Genomic DNA, 18981 nt, shown 5'->3' on the forward strand with positions numbered 1-18981 from the left:
CCCTACTATCCAATCAAAAAGATGGTATTTCCAAGCGTGTTGTCTAGAATATACTTCCCTCCACATAGGCCGGAAGAGATTTCTGTCAATTTATGGAGGTATATAATTGTCACGTTGGGCAGAATACCAACGGCTTGGACCTCTTAGGATTTTACGAAATCATGAAATATTCCGAGCTATTAAAATAAAAAATAAAAAATAAAAAGTAAGAGTAAGCGAATATTCAAGTACGCGTAAATCTAAGACAAGACAAGCCAGGATTTCGTGATTGATGATTGATCAATTATGATAAGAGATAATGCTGCATCTTATCTACGGAGTTCCCCTCCTCCCAAACCTTAAAGCGGTGGTACGTACCACGGTAGCTCGCGACTTGCAGCATGCAAGGAGATGGGACAAGGTTAGATAAAAAAGCTTGGCATAGGTGAGAGATGATTGAACCATTAGTGTGCGTATGTAGGCGTTGTTTTTAGCGTTTCTGCTGGTGTTCCGTATTCCGTAGTGTAAGTCTCCCTTGTACTTGTACATAGTACCTAAGTTAAGTACCTAACTTATACCTATTCCCTCGCTCCCCTGCACCTTTCGAAACACGCAAGTAAGCGACACACCATTTAAACAAATAATATATATGTAGGTACATATAGTTATATGACTCTTAATAGGAGGTTTTACGGTATTTATTAAACGGATACGCACAGCTCATCAAGCAAGCGATGCCGGGAGTAGGTAAGACTAGAACACGACCGGAGGTTGGAGGCAAAACTAATCAAGGAGAAAAAAAAAAAGGATGCACCTAGACCGCCGCATAGCATAGGTAGCTAGTACGCATTACCGGCGCTGTGCAACTGGTACTAGGGCAGATTTCCAACCACCTCAAAATGTAAGTTATGATTTACTAGGTACTGTATGTATGATGGTTGATATCAGAATGGCAGATATCACCTAATCAGATGACGATGATGCGGATGCGGATGCGTACACGAAATAGACCAAGTACCTCACATTAGGTAGGTATACGGAATACATACACTACGAAATTGATTAATGCGATGTCGAATTGGCAGACCGCCTTCCGACGTGCCATCACCCCATTAGCCAATAGTCAGGTGAACATTACAAAAAGAAGTTGTTGAGCAAGGTCTCTCTTGTCATATTAGCAAATCCAATCAACAGTTGAGCCAATGAGACGAGGTTTAATAATAATCTGCTCGATCCTCATTCAGCCGGCATGCCGAGGGTCGGGACTCTAGGGGACCCATTATCTTTTTTGGAAAAGGGTAGATCCCATGTTAGTACTGCTCTAGCAAGTCTAGTCGGTAGTAGTTTTACACTAGCCTTGTGGGGAATAGGAACCTCCCTACTCGATGCATCGGGTACAATGTATAATGATACTGTATTGGCAATTACGATAGGCAAGTACAGGCAAGTACAGGGCTCTTGCCTAGGCTGTTAAGGTGCTAAAGTTGCTAGGCCAAGTTACCTGTCATGTGTTAACTGCTGACTGCGCAGCTTCTACATACCTCTCCCCTTTCCATACCCCTTCCATCTTCCATGTGGCATTCCTAAACCCCCATCCACCGCCTCAATCAGATCAAGATTATCTTTCCTCGAATCTCCGAGATTTATCTCGGACTCAGGCGAGCACTCCGTCAACAACAACGTTGGGTCGCTGACCTACGCCTTCATCTGGTTTTTCCGATCTTATCTCCACGGTACACGATACAGGGTCCAATCCCGACGTGGCGGAGTTTGTAGGCTCTTGACAGCGAGGGTGAAGGTGATGCATGCGGTACAGATTACACGGTACAGATACTACATACTACTACAGATACAAGGAAGAAGCCCTGCAGTTACTCCGTAACGTACATACATACCACATACCATATCATACCATACCATATATACCTCTTACTTACCTACCTAACCTAAGCACACAACCTGCGCTGCCAGGCTGCGTACACGGGTTTCGTCCTCGTGATCTGGGCATGCCCTATTCCATAAGCAAAAAAAAAAAAAAAAGGACAAGACCATACCCTCAGGTCGAACCTTGATCTCTCCACCCTCCAGCGTCTAACGCTCACCTGTCTTGATCCAGACCTGTTAGAAATCCCCACGAGCCTCTAGGAACATTGCCCCTTGCATCCGAGGCCCCCATAGTCCCCGTCTCTGACCACCTAGCTTCGCAGTCAATTGCGGTCGAACCCATCGCCATATCTCCCTTCACTTACATCCCCATGCAGCCCAGTTTGGAGCAACAGAGATCTTGTCACTGACTGCTGATCCGCCACTGTTCGAGCTAGCAAGTAACACGAGCCTGTCACGATATAGTGGCACTTGTAACGGTTCATTGGTCCAAAGTTGTTAGTTGGTCTGCAATAGCCTTCATTGAACTGTTGATACTTTGAACATTAACAGTTCTTGTTGTCGAGCATCGGTATCCCATCAACTGCCCCTCTGAATTGTCTCCTCTTTTTTTTTTGTTCGGGCCTAGATTCCCATGTTATCATAGAACAAAGGAAGAAACCGAAGCGACGATCGCCGCAGCTTTCACAGTCAGACGAATTTCTAAAGGATTCAACGACGGAGAGTATGATGGAAGTGGCCCTTCACTCATACGCAAAACCGGCCAGGTCAGAACCAAACTCTACCAGGACGGCACTCCCTACTCGTCCCACCGTTTCTAGAGAAAGCACTCAACCGTCCGAAACTATGTCCATTCGAATCGCCTCCTCTGTTGGTTCGAGGAGTCCTGCGGCTCAAAGTCAGAGTGACTTTTCGGAGGCACCCAGCCCGTCGATACAGGGATCCGAGCGAGTCAACTCAAAAAGTCCTTCTCCATTTGATCCTGTGCATCAAGAGAATTGGGCAACTACGAAATCAAATTCCACGTCTAACCAGGGCGGACAGGTGTGCAGGTAAGTCGATCAGTTTCTTGGTGAGTTTCCGGTCGGTTTTAACTCCATTCTAGTAATTGTGGTACTACGAGAACGCCATTATGGAGGCGTTCGCCCCAGGGTGCTACAATTTGTAACGCATGTGGACTTTATCTGAAGGCGCGCAATTCGTCGCGCCCAACGAATCTAAAACGGCCGCCATCGACAGTATCTACTGCTCCGAAAAGGACACCCGAGAGGACTTCTTCTAGCTCATGTTCTCAAGGCAACTCCGCAAATATTCCCGGGGCCACATACGTCGCTGCGGATCAAATGCCTAATGGATCATGTCCAGGTGGGGGACGATGCAATGGTACCGGCGGCGCAGAGGGATGTAGTGGCTGCCCGGCGTATAATAACCGAGTAGCGAAGAGTGCTCAGCTCCAGAACCAAAATCGGGCATCTGGCAATGCAAGCGGGCCCCCTCCAGACGATGGGCCAACTCCGATAGACATAAATGCGCAGCAAGCCGCGGCTCAGAATACGACCGTGGTAATAGCCTGCCAAAATTGTGGTACTACAATAACTCCGTTGTGGCGTCGTGATGAATCAGGTCATACCATATGCAATGCCTGCGGTATGTGTATACTTTGACTTTTATGATCAGTGTTGGCTAATCGCAGTAGGGTTATATTACAAACTTCACGGAGTTCACCGGCCAGTTACTATGAAGAAATCTGTTATTAAGAGGAGAAAGCGTGTAATACCAGCGAATCAAATGGACAGTGGGTCGGAGGATGCAATGACGATTGATTCTATTGAACAGCAGAGCCAGTATACCGAACTCGAGATGGAGCGTGGCAGCGTCAACGAGGACGGGTCTATTAATCTCGGTTTACGTCGAAAGACCGAACATCCACTCACATTACTCCCTGATCCGGTCCGGTCCGGTCCCGCGTCGGCTCCGATATCCTCGAACGATCTCACAGCGTATCACACTACTAATGCACCTCCTCATCAATTCGATATTCGGGATTCTCTCACTGATGACAATCGACTAGCCCCGTTGAAATCACTCGCGGCATTGAGTGATCGTCAGTCGTCTCTATCCCCCGCGTCGTTCCTCTCGCCGTCGAGGAAACGCTCCTTCTCGGGGACTGATTCGGAATATGCGTCGAGCGAACCCGGATATGATAGCTGCAAAAGGTTATCATCTATCAAGTCTCTTCTTAACCCGGCGTCGGAATTGAATCCTAACCTTTACCCGGCCGATAACCCTGCCGAGGCGCTGCGTCTTCGATCACCGGCTACTACAATCATGTCAGCACCAAGCCCCAGCCCGCAGGGGATGATGTCGAACGTATTGCCCGCGATCCAATCTAGAGAAAGCACGGCCGAGGATGAGAAATCGAAGGCTGATAGACTAGCGGCGCTTCAACAAGAAGCTGAACGAATACGTCAGATGCTCGCGGCGAAAGAACGTGAGATGGCCGCGCTGCAGAAGTAGGGAGCATTCTTTGCTATCTGAATTTGCGTTGATTTCTTTTATTTTGATGACCAAAATTACGACTGGGAGCTACGGGAGTTAATCTAAGGGAACAAAGCGAAAACGCAAAAGGACGAGTCAAACACTACGGGGCGTCACAGGGTCGAGTTCTTCATCAGCGGCCTTTGCTTTTCGGCAGCATAGCATATGTGCTCGGCGTATCGTGAGCTCGCAAAATACATGCGAGGGTTAGGAGGCATGATATTATGAATTGCGGAGCATTGTTACAATATTCCCTTGGCATGGGCAATCCAACTGATTTTTAATGGTATCCCGCACAACAAACCATATAGAAGGAGGCACGGAAAGGATGGGACCGGGTAGGGGATAACTTCAACCAAAGTATCTAGTTCAAGAGGATCAAGGCGTAAATCACGAGCTTCATAAATAATATTCTACCAGCGCAAGAAATACAAAGACGTATAGGAAGAACAGTGTTTTAACATGTTTACCTCGTTTTCACTAATCATCTCCTACCAGGTAAATATCCAGTCTTGCGTAACACATGACTTGGTTGTACATGACAGAACTCATTCCCCGCCGTTGTTCGTACATATAAGTTATCATTACCGGCCCAGCCACCCCCTTTACCGAACGAATTTATTTTCTAAGCGTTTTCATTCCAATAGAATTCCTCACTTCAAATTCTACATGATCAACCTCCACCAAGAAATTGGCAAGATGGACACCTTACGACTAGAGGATAACACCCACCCCCTGCCCGTCCAGGCGAGAGGACAGGGGTCCTAGAAATCATCTGTGTCTATTATACCTGCTCGGCACCCCAACCAGCATCGGCCTCGCGCATGTTGGCAGGGGGCTCAATAGACGGGACGAACTCGAGCGCGATATAACCGAGACCGACGATACCGACGATAGAACCGGCGATGATGCGCAAAACACCGTTGTTCAGGAGGATGGAGCCGACGAAGACGTAGAAGATGCCGCGGCCGATGAAGGAGAACATAAACGAGGCGTAGCGCGAGACTTGCGGGGGGATCTGGAATTCGAGGAGGGCGACGGCCAAGCCGAAGATGAGGACGTAGGCGCCGATTATGATGGATTGGCTGGGGGGCGGGGGTTAGTGAGACGGAGGGAGGGAGGGGGAAGAGAGGAGTGAAGGTACGTACAAGCCGAGGTTGAAGAACTGCGATATTCCGCCCAGCACCATAATCACGCCCACCGCGAGGTTGACGATTCGACTAAAAAGGGGGGGGAGAGAGTCCGTGTTAGCTAGCGCATCCATACATTTTCTTGGACGGGACGGGACGGGACAGGACGTGGGGAATGGAAGTTTGGTAGGGCGTAGCAGTTGGTGCATACAATGAGTCGGAGAAATCCATCTTTGCGATTTGAGGAGGTGGACAGATAGCTAGCTAGCTGTAGATTGATTTGGTATGATAGAGGTATGTTAGGTAGTCTTGGTTGTCTGCTTGTGCTTTTTTAAATAAAGAACACGCGAGATGGGGGTGTCTGTTATAGCTTTCGAAGGAGGTGGAAAAATACGATGCGGAGATGGCCCTCGTGCTTCGTCCAGGCAGACGCTTTGTCGATAAGTAGGTAGGTAGGTTATTGGATTTGAGCGGTCGTAGGTTTGCGTCAGGAGGCTGGAGCTAGGTAGTTTATTTTTAAATTTTTATTTTTTCCTACTTTCCCAGGTTGGCGGTCATGCCCTTTGATAGGAGAGCTTCCGGGCGTGTTGTTGTTGTTGCAGCTTGCGTCTGCTAGCGTCGACAGGGGGGGGTCTGTTTCTTCCAGGGGTTGTCGTCATCTAGGTACACCAGCCACGAACCTAAGCCGCATTATCTGTGCACTAGCCACATGTGGTGGAAAAGGGGGGAGTGGTACCTACATACCTACATACCTACTCGGATGGCTATACCTACCTAGTCCTAAGTTTGTATTGAAGCCTTTTGAATATCTTAACGCAGTGCATTGGACATGTCTTTGAGTGTAAACACGCTTCATACGAAAATTCTAGAAAACACATAGACAGTACTTACCCCTTCAACAAGAGCGCCCACTCGGGCTATGTACACATGAGTGTGCTATAGCAGTTGAACTTGTTGCTGAATAAATAAATAAAATGTCAAGGATATGTGTTTATAGAAATTAACAGTTTGCATTTTTTAGGTAAGATGATCCCGTAACTAAAAACATGCACGGTTCCTAGATTATTCACTAGGTTACCTGTCATCCCGCCTTCTTAACTCTTGAAAATGTTAAAGCAGTCAGTCAAACACGGTCTTAATATTGTGTATATTCTTGATTGGCATATTGTTCTTATTATTAGCGAAGTTACTTTACGCATTGGCGTTTTTGTTTACATTTTGCTAGTATACCTAGGAATACTGTTGCCATCAACGGGATACTTGACGTATAATATACAAACGATATTCTCAAACGATACGAGCTGATATAAAACAAATTCGATATTAAATAGGGTCTTGTTCTAATATATCTTCTAATTACCTCTATATAATATGTTAGTTTATTATCGCGTTACCTAAGTTTATAAGGTAGGTAGAGCACAACGATACTCAGTTATATTCCCTAAGTTTGGTTCTTCGATACCATAGAAAGGATTCCTAATAATAATAATTCTGCCAATCAGGCCCCTGCTTAAGTCAAGTGACCTCTAAGTAGCTTTGTGGCTGCTAGGAAGCTTTTCCAAAAAGACCCAGCACAGAACTAGCAAAGTATACGACCGCTACCGCAGTCGACGCACTGTCATTGTCAACCGGAGATAGGTTATAGGAGCAGGCAGAGTAGGGGAATCAGACGTTGGGGATAGGTTTATTAGATTTTAACGGCGTCTACATCTAGCATTCTGGTATAGAGATGGCATTAGTCACCTATAGGTGACTGGCCCGTTGCTAATGGTATAGCTTATTTTCATCGTATAGCAGTCCTCGTGTATTTAAAACCTTGCACAACTAGTCGAATCTAAACACAGACCTTTCCGTTTGTTTACATTTGGTCTGTTTACTTTGATTCTATTCGAATAGTATAAATATCTAGGCTGCTCTCCTATAACTCCGTCCTCTGTCTTCGCAATACTTGCTTCATACCGAAATTTGACCTTCAAGTACCGCTCGAAAGCGATTCACCACGAAAGGCATCGCCCAAAATACATCTAGCGTATAATTGAAAGCAAAGAACGATATATTCTTGGAACTCCATCTGTACTACTTTAGACATATATTTCCGAAGACTCGTCCTCTTTTATCATCACGCTAAGTCTTCTACGGGATCTATACGGTCAATAGATTCATCATGCCTGGCAATCCCAACAGAAACCGAAGGGGAAACCATGGGGGAAGCCCCAAAAATCCCCTTAACCGAAGTGCGAACATCGACGAGTCCCAGAATACCTCAGTATGGGTGTCCAACCTCCCAGGGGATTGTACCATCCAGCAGCTGCTCGCCCCTATAAGACGAGTCGGCAAGATATTCTTTACCCACATCAACCCTCCCAACGATAAGTTCACCACATCAGCAGCAAAGATCACCTTCTGGGATCGCCGAGCAACCGACAACTTCCTCGAGCTTATCAGAGACGGCAAGATTACCATCGGAGGGCTCCAACCAGCGGTCCGAATGCACCGGATCCGAGCAGCGCCACAGCCAGCATCCGACCGCAGCCGGGTCCTCGTCGTCTGGGGCTCACCTCACGTAGTCAGCATGGAGGTTCTAGCGCCCCTTTTCCGCTCGGAGATAGAATTCCAAATCGACGAGGTCGAGGAGATGATGTGGCGCGGCGAGAGAAGACTCGAAATCCGCTTCGGCTCTCATCGGGCCCAGGCTAGTCGCGCAGAACAGATGCTGCAAGTATTAAAGGCGGGGAAAGCGACCGAATACGCCGTCGCGAACCTGACGCCAGAGCAGCGCATCTTTCTGTGCTTTATTGAAATACTATGGGGCGGTGATCCTTGCGAACTGCCATAGATATATATACTCGCGCCTTTCTTTCGGCTCAGAAACGGCTGAGCTAGGAGACACATATCCCCTATTGCACGACACATTCTACCATTCCTGGTATATAACCGGGCTTGGTGGTCACTAGAGATTGCTCATTACAACCATCACGGCCTTCAGCATTAGCCTTTTCATCACTATACAACAACAACATCACGCTATCTTTACCGGCACAGCATAGCGGCAGCGGCAAAAGTTTTTATATACCTAAATCATGATAACCCGAGGGAGAGCAAGGCTTCACCGAAGCAGCAATAGTCAATATATATATTGGCTAGTAGCAGCGGGAGCAGAAGCAACTTTGATTCTTCTAGGTAGGATATGGGGGGGGGTTTCGTAGTGTTTATTTTCTGGGGATGGGATCAGCTCAGCGTTATAAGACTGACTGATATATGTACTGGTGTCGTTTGAATAGGATATCTTATGGTTGTTGTGTAATAAATTAGGTCAACACATTTCAACCACCATGTCGCAACAATTTGTCTCATGCAGTTAGTCTATAAATTACAATATAGGACTTACACACGGCGAATACTTATTTTCGTGTGAACTGAGATTGTATTATTTATAATCAACTTGCGTTATCTGCCTCGGTTAGGAGAAGAGTGTCGTTCTAACTGCTGTATAAAACTTGATATATATGGATGTGGCTTTTTAGTATGGGGAACATTTATAATAATTATTACCAAAACCTTGTTCAGGGCCATCTCCATACACGAACTGATGCCTTATTACTACCCACATCTTCCTATGGACTATTTATTTACCTTCTACACCCTATTAAATTAGCTAAGTTGATCTTAAATTGTAGTGTCGTATGTCCTCAGGTGCCAGCGAGAAACGGGTACACACTCCGTACATATCACGGGGTGGAACTCGAAAACTAAGTAAGTAGCTTAGAAGCCAGTAGCCACACCTACTAAAAGAATCCCTTGTTCTAGATGTCTCGTCTGGAAGCCTAACAACCCTAACACTCCACTTATACCACCAACTCAAGACGCTAAAAAGGCTAACAAAAAGATAATGGAAAAAAAGAAAAACATACAACACTGGGGATTCGCTGGTCGTCACCGACCCAACTACTAATCCAGCGGTATCTGGCTTATCTATGGGAGAGCGGACGGGATCCCGAGTTTTCCAGATCCTATGGTCGTATGTGAAAGAATGGTGACTTGTTGGCGTCTATATACCTGGGTGGGAACTTGGTTGACCACTTGAGTTCTGATACCTTGACGTCGTCTTAGAACAACCATAGTACTCTTAAATGGTTATAGATTTAAGGTATACCACCTTAGTAATGGTGCAAAAGACTTAAATAAATACATTTATATTAATATATCTTTACATGATTTATTAACATCACGTGAGTATCTGTTTTGCCCCTTTCTTCGCGATCTTATACAACTAGAGATGTCTTGACCATAATATCACATCACTTCTAACTGTGAGGTTCTAAATAATCACTAGGTAATCAATTGATGTATAGGAATAATTAAATATGGTGTAAAAGAGAATAAAAAACCTCGTAAAACATTGTAGTATATCACACACACACACAAGAAGGATATTTATGTAAGTCGAGCAACTCGAGGAACGAAATAAAAATAAACTACGAATATCTCTCCCTATATTTTTAAAGCATATATAAAATTAATATCAATCAATCCACGGTACAACAAAACATGTATCCCAAGATGAGAGCAACCTACTCATAAAACCGGCTACAATAAATCCCAGGAGAAATGCCGTAGCAACCACCCGTGCAGACGACATAAGCATTCTTGGCTTCATTCCGGCATCTTGGGACAACACTCTTAGCACTCCCCATTTTCTAGAAAGGCGACCGGTCTTATACCTAGCCGCTACCGCTAGACTTCTAGTCTCGGCACAGCGACGATGATGTTTCCAGCTGGCCAAGCGTGCCGGGCCCCTCCCTCCCCTGAGAAGCGAAACTTTATAATTCTATACCTAGACAGACCAGACACATTAGAGCCGGCTAGCTCGACGCCCGTAGATTAATCGCCAAGCGTTCGCGGGTAATTAAATTAACAGCCCTATGGCATTAGTCGCGAATAGCTCGTTTGAGAACCATCCCCGTTGAAACTAGAGCGGCTTAAAGCGTCACAACGGGTTGTGCTATAAGGCCTGGTAGGTAGGTAGTCTGTAAGGGGCTGGTGGTTCACCGCGATAATAAGAACATGACCCAACTTCCAGGTGATGAACTCTAATGTTGCCGGGCATATGCTCAACTGTCCCTCCTCGCGGTTAGTCATGACGGTTACGACCTCTACGAGCAACGGCTCGGGTCCGAGAAGAGACGTTTCTGCTCCAAGACTGATGGATAGCACCTCATCGTTGCCGTTGCTCAGACTACCTAATCATCTCAATACAATCCGACGATGAATTCGTAAAAAAAAGGAACATCGCGGAATCAGAGATGTGTACCTGAACCTGGGCTGGGCGAATCCAGCAACGCGGCGGCAAGACTAAGTTGCAGCATCATCTACCCAGCGAGTAACAGCGCCGAGCCATTTTCTATGACCATTCGATCTCGACCCTGTTTCGTATTAGACCCAATACCTACCTAACGACGCACGGCCACACGTTTGGGATAGAAACTCTATCTCGGGCCTGGCTGCTCTACCGATGCTGCTGCAATTAACTCGGGAGGGGTAAGGGGGTAAGGGGGTTAAGGGGGGGACACGAGATCGGGATAGGCTTCTTGTTGTTGCAACAAACCCCCCCGACCCCTATTCCGTCTCTAGCACGATAGACTCCAGGTCCAAACGCTACGAGGTCGCACGCTGTGGCGTATACTGCAGCCGGTCTAGGTTTCTAGATGGTACGTGGAGGGTCGCAGGGAAGCCGATATAAGGTCGCAATCCCGATTACGGGATACGCGTTATCTCGCACCTCTTTTTGCTCCTTTAGAACCGCCAACCGAGTTCGCCTGCACCTATTTTTCTACCTGTCTTCTCCACCATGATATCTCGACGCTCCGCGATACAAATGTAACGCCCTACGACCGCTAATCCGGCATCTCTCTATTTAGTGGTTGGGCATAAGAGAGGACGAGACCCGTAGTCGAGATAGCTTAGGTAGTCTTGTAATTTCAAGGCTCAGGCTGTGTCCTCGGGACTGAGGACATCGCCGCTTCGCAATGCTTAGGAGAGACAATGCTGCTGCTTTGTCCGGGAACTGGACGGCCCCGGGTCCCCATGGGAATGGGACTGGAGTAAGTCAAGTATTCCATGGCGAAAATGCTACTCCTATGAGAACTTGCCAGCGCTAATGACATCCAACTCCAGCTATCCAAGCTCCAGGGCCCCCCGTACCCATCTACCATGGCCATCGTAGGCGGCGAGCCCACCCCCGCAGTCGACGACCCCATCGCCGTCGTCCTACTCCTACTATTCCTCCTCTCGGCAGCAGCGCACATGGTCATCCTACGCATCAACAAGCAGCGTAACCTCAAGTTCGTCTTCTCAGGCATGCTATTCGCGCTGTGTCTTCTCCGCAGCATCTCGCTCGTCGCCCGCATGATCTGGGCCTCGTACCCCAAGACCGTCAACGCCGTCATCGCCGCCAGCGTCATGACCCAGTGCGGCTCCGTGCTCATCTTCATCATCAACTTATTTTTCGCCCAGCGTGTCCTCCGCGCCTATCACCCCCGCCTCGGCTGGCACCGCGGCACCTGCGGCTTCGTCTGGTTTCTCATCGCTTGTGTTATGTGCTGCCTCGTCATGGCTATCGTCGCTACCATCCACAGCTTCTTCACCCTGGACTCCCGTGCCCTCCACGCCGACCGTGCTGTCCAGCTTTTCGCCGGCTCGTATCTGGCCTTCCTGGCTTTCCTGCCCGTACCTGTCGTTGGACTGGCTGCTGCAGCACAACACGCGAGGCGTTTCCGCCTCCACCGTGTTGAGAAGTTCGGCGCAGGTCGGTGGCGTGCCAAAGTCGGGCTGCTAGTATTCGCATCGCTCGTGGCTACCGTGGGCGCCGCGTTTCGGGTAGGAGTCAACTTCGACGGTCGTCCTAGCTCCAAACCGGCTTGGTTCCACAGCCGGGCTTGCTACTACAGCTTCAACTTCGTCACCGACCTCGTCGTGTCTACCGCATACCTACTAGCTCGTTTTGACCGGCGCTTCATCGTACCAGATGGCGCTCAAGGTCCCGGAGACTACTCCCCTATCTCCCCATCCATGCACTGCACCTCTAACAGCGACCTCGTCGGCAAGCTGCCCATCATGGGGGCCAGCAAAACCACTACCACGATACGATCCCCTCTTATCCCAACTCCCACTCCCACTCCCGCTCCATCACCACCTACTCCCACCCCTCCTCCCCAATCCACAACGCCATCCCCATCGTCCTCGCAGTCACACCGCAACGTCGGCACCACCGCATCCGCCTACAACACCGACTCGTCCAACACAGCCGTACGGACGAGTAGCAGCTTCGAACGGAACCAGCACTCCCTCTCCCCTATCCCTCTGCCCCTCCTATTCACACCTCCACCCCCACCCCAACCCCAACCCCAACCGCGCAGACCCGCGCTTCGCACCCGCACCCGCACCCGCCGCGCCGTCATGCTGCGCATGCGCATCAACAGCGAAGCCGACGCGTACGGGCCCGACTGCGGCACGGAGCCCCTAGTCGGAAATGGGGACGAGTTAGGGCAGCAAGAGAGGTCGACGTCGCGGTTACGCACCCCGGCTCCCGCGCACCTCGGCCCGCCGATCCTGCCCGCGCTAGATCTAGATCTGGAGCTGCTGAGCGCGACGTTGTTGGCGCCGTGGGCGCTGGATAGTTGGGGCTTCGAGATGGGGGCGTTTAGGCGGGGGTCGCGGAGCGGGTCGCCGGGGAGTGTGGGTGGGAATAGTAGTCGTAGTTGTTACAGTGGCAGTGGCGGTGGCGGTGGAAGCAGCAGCAGCAGCAGCAGCAGCAGTAGAAGTAATAGTGTCAGTGGTAATGTCGGAAATAGTGAAAATGGAAGCAGAGATATAGTTATAAGTGCTGGGAACAGCGAGAGGAATAGTAGCGAGAGGAGTATTAGGAGCGGTGGTGGCCGAAGTTATACTTCTAGTCAGCGGTGGGTGCGGGCGAGGACTCTGTAAGGTATTCTGCTGACCGGACAATTGGCTGGAGGTGGGAAGAAGTTGAGCGGGGAGAGAGAGGGGAGAGAGGAGGGAAGGAATATATTGTATACTGGGAGCGAGAGAAGCATTGTTTTGTTACCAATATCACTGGCGTCAAGGAGCTGCTATAATGAGGGAAATACTGGTGGAGGATATGTTGATGTTGATGTTGTTGATGTTGTTGTTGCATAAAGATGAATTAGAAGATGCGTGCATATGTATACTACTTAACAATACGATATTTAATGATTACCTATACCTGAATAGTTGGTTTCTAGACAATAAGATTATCGAATAACGGTGATAGTGTCTACCTCAGATGCGACGAACGAGGTTTAATTCCCACTTGGGATACTTATAGGGGTTCAATCATTATAATTCCTTCTGTTACTTCTTGTATCTACTTCTTATTAACTGCAAAAAAGTCACGTTCGAGTAAAGCGAGCTCGTCTCACAATCGAACCCAAAGTCTCTCTTTTCTTCATTCATGAAATACAATGTTTGGGTAGCTACTCTGCAGTGGGCTGCTCATAATGCTTTGCCCACCAAAAATGGGCTCCAAATGTGGTATCGTAACTAGGGACGCCATAGTCTCGCGTCAGATCCCTTCCTTCGCTATACCAACCACATCGGCACCGGCCTAGTTAAGACCGCCCGCACTCGAGGTTGTTGGCGGCTTACATACTGGAAGATGCTACTTGTGGCGCGGGCACATTCGTACGTCGCCTTCTGACTTTCGGCATGGCAGGGGTATAGCGATCTAGGCTCAACGTAACTCCCGGACACCTTCAAACCTTGTACCCACGCTTGTCCAACGCGTGGCACTAAGATTTGCTGGACGCTTAGAGGAAGTAGTCTGGTGTGCCTATAGGTGAAGTTAGCATTGATGTCACCAGGGAAATGAAATGGCCTGTGAAGCTTACGTCGGGAAACCATCGGCTCGCCAGCCCGCGGGCACGGGTCGAACTGTAAGCTATACGAAGTGGTAAGCATATATTTCCAAGTCAAAGCTCCAACGTCTCGTCGAGCTTCAATATAGACCACTTACAAGGTATACTTCAGATGTTCGTCAATTTCCATGATGGCTGCTTGGTTACCGCATCGGTAGCAGTAGTTGGGTGCTAGGAATAATTAGTAGACTGCCCTCGAAGCACAAAAATTATAGCGACTCACCAGAGAAGATGGTTACCACATTTCTATCTTGCGACCAATTATATCCTTCCATAACCAGTTGGTGGGCTCGGGCAATCAAAGTCAGACCGTTGTTATGATTGAATGCTTCCGAAATATCTTGCCCAAAGGTGTAACCGGCGCCGCGAGGGCTAATACCCCAGCCGCATCGGTCATCCGGGTCAGACCAGAGCAGGTCGCACATAGGGCCCTCATGCGGAACTTCTTGGATTCGGTCAAGCGCTCTAATATTATCAAGGGTATCGATGCTAGGCGAGAGACCACCGTGGAGACAGAAGATTTGGTTGTCGATGAGGGCAGTCAGAGGGAGGTAGTCGAAAAGATCGGTAAAGAATTTCCAAACGTTGGCGTTGCCGTATTTCCGAAGACACTCGTCGTAGAAACCGTACACTTGGGTGATCTGACGGGACTCGTGGTTACCGCGCAGAATGGTGATGCGTTGGGGGTATCGGATCTTAAGGGCAACTAGTAGCGTTACAGTCTCGACAGAGTAGTATCCTCGATCGACGTAGTCACCTATACCAATAATTAATAACCATATTTCCCATAACTCTCGACCGGTTATTGAATAACATACCCATGAACAGGTAGTTGGTATCGGGGTTGGGACCGCCAATCTTGAATAGTTCCATCAAATCATGAAATTGACCGTGGATGTCACCACAGACCGTCACCGGGCATTTCTACAAAGATGTGAGCAGAAGCGGGTCAACACAAGAGTACAGAGCAACATACCACCGGCTGAACATTAGACTCGTCCTGCAGGACCTCCCTCGCCTAGAATACAACGATATTAGTATGGTATTTTATGGTGAGACATGACACAGCTGCAAATGATATGCGATGGAGAGGCTCTCACCTTCTCGCAGAGTCTCTGGACATCAGCTTCTGCAAGCTGCTTGCAGTTCATCAGGCCCTCGATCCAACCGTCTAGAGTGGGGATCGTCGTGGGCTCTGAGGGGGGCATCGGTGCCAATTCAGCAGGTACTCGCCCGACGTCTTCCATATTGGTATCCATGTTGATAGACGGGAGCCAAAGTCAGGTCGCACGATGGTAACTAGGGTATATTCTATCCGTTTTATCTAGCGATAAGATCGCGGGTTCCTTCGCGAGGTCCGAGCGAGATGGTTGAATCGATAGAGTCAAGGGGACAGTTGACTCGGGATGACGTTTAGGGCACCGGTAACGGGAACGCAGCGCCTCTTCGTTGATGCGTATGATTTGGAGTGGGGTTTGGAAAGGGTATCGTCGCAGGAGAAAGAGGAGAAGAAGAAGAGAAGAAGAAAAATACAAAGAGTTATTAATGGTAAACTCGCTCGATAATTCTTTTGGGAATTTGGGAATTTAGTGGTCGTTCTTGAAGTATCCTGTCGCGTGTCAGTGGGATTGAAGGGGGTATTGTGGGAGTTGTCACGGGCGATTACGAAAGTAGGATTTTTCCCTGTTTGATGAATAGCACAGGATGGGTAGAAGACCACCCAGTTGGACCTTACAAAGGGATGTTAGGTACCAAAAAGTACCTTATCCAAGGGCTACAAGGGTAGCCACTATGTACTACGTACCTCCGCATTGTGTACTTGAATGTACGTCAGTTGCCACTTAAATTGCGGCTCTTTTCTCACCCCACCCCCTCAACCCCATTACGCCCCCTATATGCCCTATATGCCCTATATTTGTAGGTAGTCTTATAAGGCCGCAATTATCTACTACCTAGGTAGTCAAGCATCTAATAGTTAGAAACCCCCCAATCAAATGAATTGTTTCTAATTTATGTATATGTATATATGTATAGATCGCATTCAATAATACTAGAAGATCGATCGGGATTATGTTCAAAGTGCGCGGGAGTTGCCTTTAACAGCGAGACCAAGCGCAAGGTTACTTCATCTAGCAATACATCAGAGCCTATGCCAACCCAAGCCCAACGGGACCGTTAGCTTTCGCGCCCTGAGGTTCTCTGCCCACTAGATCTCCAAAGTCCAACTGCACTTCCGAGAGCATCTCGGCATGGATTTTGGCTCTCTCCATACACTGTTTCCATACGGCGCCATCCCTCTCCGTGCTGCTCAGCTGCCTGGCTAGAAGTACGTTGAAAGCATCCACTACTTCCTTGGCCCATTTCACACAAGCACTCATCATCGTCTGAGGGAAGCAACTTTGGAAGCAGCTTACGGTATTTTTGATTATGCTGAAATAGACGAATGAGATTTGCCAGATGTAGAGGTGAAGATCGCCTTGGAAGATGCATTGTCTATGTCGAGTTAGTATATGAAAAACTTCTTCAGTACCTTCTAGAAACCTGCCTTGAACGCTTCTGAATTAAGTCACCACGAGCCTTGAGATATGCATCTCGGGCGCGATCCTCGAATCCTAGCCTATTAAGCCATTCGACGTTACGTTTCGTTTTAAGCGGCTGACTGTGCGAGTCGACAACTTCTCGTATAATTAGACCGGCTAGCTTTGTGCATCTCTCCTCGATTTTGAAGTCGATAAAGTCTTGCGCAATAATATTATTCTTCAACCCACGAGAAAGCTTCTGCATCTTCTCAACGCGATCGACTGCTAGATCAAACTTCTGAAGGGCGATATCGATGTCAAGCTCGTCCATCTGACCCTCCACCCAGCGGAGATTTTGCTGTTTCCCATCCACCTCGATTAGCATGTCCTTAATGTCAGAAAGCGTCTCAAGTAGTTCCGTTTTCTGTAATAAACCTGGATCTCGGGAAGCGAAGTAATTAATGGTCTCTTTGGCCTTATTATTCGCTTCCATCTCGGACTGTAGGTTCTTTCGTAATTCCTCAACCGCTTTTCGAATATTTAATATTAAGGCCGATTTCTCGGGATCTTCTTGCTTTTCTGTTCTATAAATGAACGATTCCTGGCCGACGCCTCGAACCATGATAGCATCTGCTAGCTTGTTCCTGCCGCTGAACGATTCGGTGGTTGCTGCCATGTCAACAATCTCGACATCCAGAAGCGGCCAACAGCGATCCGCAACTAACTTAGTCGCCGGGCCGCGCGTGTCGTTCGGGTTGTCCGTCTTACGTTTTTTCCGCGAAGCGACAAGAAGGTGATCATTGAGGAGGAATATTTGCATGGATCGCCTTGATTTGTACGTCGCATTGTCGAGCTCGATCCAAGGTCCGGCATCTTGGATAACATGCCTCCCCATCGAATTGGGTAGGAACTTCTGAGAACCCTCGACATTCTTGTAGAGAACTTGCATTTGAGTATTCCAAAGGACTGTTCTATCCGCCACCGAGCTGCGTCTATCTTTTTTACTTAAGCCAGTCGAGAACTCTCCACTCATAGGAGTGCCGTGGTTATTAGATGCAGCCCTGAGCGCATTCGTATTCGTGGCCAACTCTTTAAACAAATTGCGCAAGGTGCGCATTTCCGACTTCAATTTTTCCGCCTCCTTGCTAATCTTTATGAACTGTGCCCGGTTTTGGTAGACACTTTGCTGTAAATCCGCTGCTGCTCTGCTCTTTAACTTGCGCAAGGCAGTCTCGTAGTCCCTAATCTCATCTTCAGTAGCCTCGCTAAGGATATTGGCGACGTATTGATCGGGGACGAGTCTCGGGTCTCTTAGTGCCTTCGGGTCTAAGGTTGGAGGCACACCCCTAGATAAACCGGCACCCGGACCATCACGCGACGAGGGTGGTCGAGGCCGCGATGCCTGCTGATCGTATTTGGAGATATCGAAAGTGGGCATAGAAGGGACCGGGGGAGCACTTGGGTCGAAATCACTGGGGAGATTATTAAACCGGGTTGAATATCGTCGCTTGACAAGGTCGCCAGTCTGAGGATTACAATTAGTAAGCAGAACAAAGCTATAATATAGGAGCACTTCAGCTTACTTTTCCACCAGTTGCGGGAGGTTGTCGCTGTCGGGGTGGCGGTGGGTCGTTAGTCCCAACTCTCCCTCCGGTGCTACGAGGAACTGGAACGCCATCATTCGGAATAGGATCTGAGATTTGACGAGGCGCGCTGATAGTAGGACGACCCTTCCTCTTAGGACCGCTTCGGAGCGAGATCTTACTCCTTTCTTCAGACATGGTGGGCGCTTAGGTCAAGATGGAATAGGGAGGAAATGAAGGGAGTAACGTAATTAGTTAGGAATCATTCGGCGTTATAGGTATTACATATATCATTCAATGCAGTAGCTAGCGATCCATCAAGGACCAGCTTGAAATGAGGAATGAGCGACAAATGTGATGAGTTGAAGTTATTCTTAAAGCATTCTCATAAGCA

The 18981-nt window shown here is 48.3% G+C and overlaps 5 protein-coding genes across 5 annotated transcripts; 3 read left to right on the forward strand and 2 right to left on the reverse strand.

Moving 5' to 3' along the window:
• Positions 1-2469: 2469 nt before the first annotated feature.
• Positions 2470-4622, forward strand: F4817DRAFT_237831 (uncharacterized protein). The gene is made up of 3 exons (XM_049298993.1): positions 2470-2915; positions 2969-3510; positions 3560-4622. The coding sequence occupies exons 1-3, from the start codon at positions 2590-2592 to the stop codon at positions 4378-4380; spliced, it is 1689 nt and encodes a 562-aa protein (XP_049162381.1). The 5' UTR covers positions 2470-2589; the 3' UTR covers positions 4381-4622.
• Positions 4623-4800: 178 nt separating this feature from the next.
• On the reverse strand, positions 4801-6139 carry F4817DRAFT_326880 (COPI associated). The gene is made up of 3 exons (XM_049301963.1): positions 5743-6139; positions 5550-5621; positions 4801-5486 (listed from the first exon to the last, which is right to left on the reverse strand). Exons 1-3 carry the CDS (start codon positions 5760-5762, stop codon positions 5186-5188), a joined length of 393 nt encoding a protein of 130 aa, XP_049162382.1. The 5' UTR covers positions 5763-6139; the 3' UTR covers positions 4801-5185.
• Positions 6140-7695: 1556 nt separating this feature from the next.
• On the forward strand, positions 7696-8367 carry F4817DRAFT_312512 (uncharacterized protein; the record flags this gene model as incomplete). The annotated part of the gene is made up of 1 exon (XM_049300137.1): positions 7696-8367. The coding sequence occupies one exon, from the start codon at positions 7696-7698 to the stop codon at positions 8365-8367; it is 672 nt and encodes a 223-aa protein (XP_049162383.1).
• A 3190-nt stretch (positions 8368-11557) lies between these two features.
• F4817DRAFT_368056 (uncharacterized protein) lies at positions 11558-13887 on the forward strand (the record flags this gene model as incomplete). Its single annotated transcript, XM_049307201.1, has 2 exons — positions 11558-11632; positions 11706-13887. The coding sequence occupies 2 exons, from the start codon at positions 11558-11560 to the stop codon at positions 13512-13514; spliced, it is 1884 nt and encodes a 627-aa protein (XP_049162384.1). The 3' UTR covers positions 13515-13887.
• Positions 13888-14377: 490 nt separating this feature from the next.
• Positions 14378-18785, reverse strand: F4817DRAFT_356546 (serine/threonine-protein phosphatase pp2a catalytic subunit; the record flags this gene model as incomplete). The annotated part of the gene is made up of 10 exons (XM_049305802.1): positions 14378-14400; positions 14459-14508; positions 14584-14656; positions 14709-15242; positions 15304-15409; positions 15462-15503; positions 15586-15725; positions 16659-16978; positions 17031-18529; positions 18588-18785. The coding sequence occupies 10 exons, from the start codon at positions 18783-18785 to the stop codon at positions 14378-14380; spliced, it is 2985 nt and encodes a 994-aa protein (XP_049162385.1).
• Positions 18786-18981: the final 196 nt, after the last annotated feature.

This window comes from Daldinia loculata, assembly GCF_022478755.1.
Source record: "Daldinia loculata strain CBS 113971 unplaced genomic scaffold F4817scaffold_6, whole genome shotgun sequence".
NCBI classification, from domain to species: Eukaryota; Fungi; Ascomycota; class Sordariomycetes; order Xylariales; family Hypoxylaceae; genus Daldinia; species Daldinia loculata.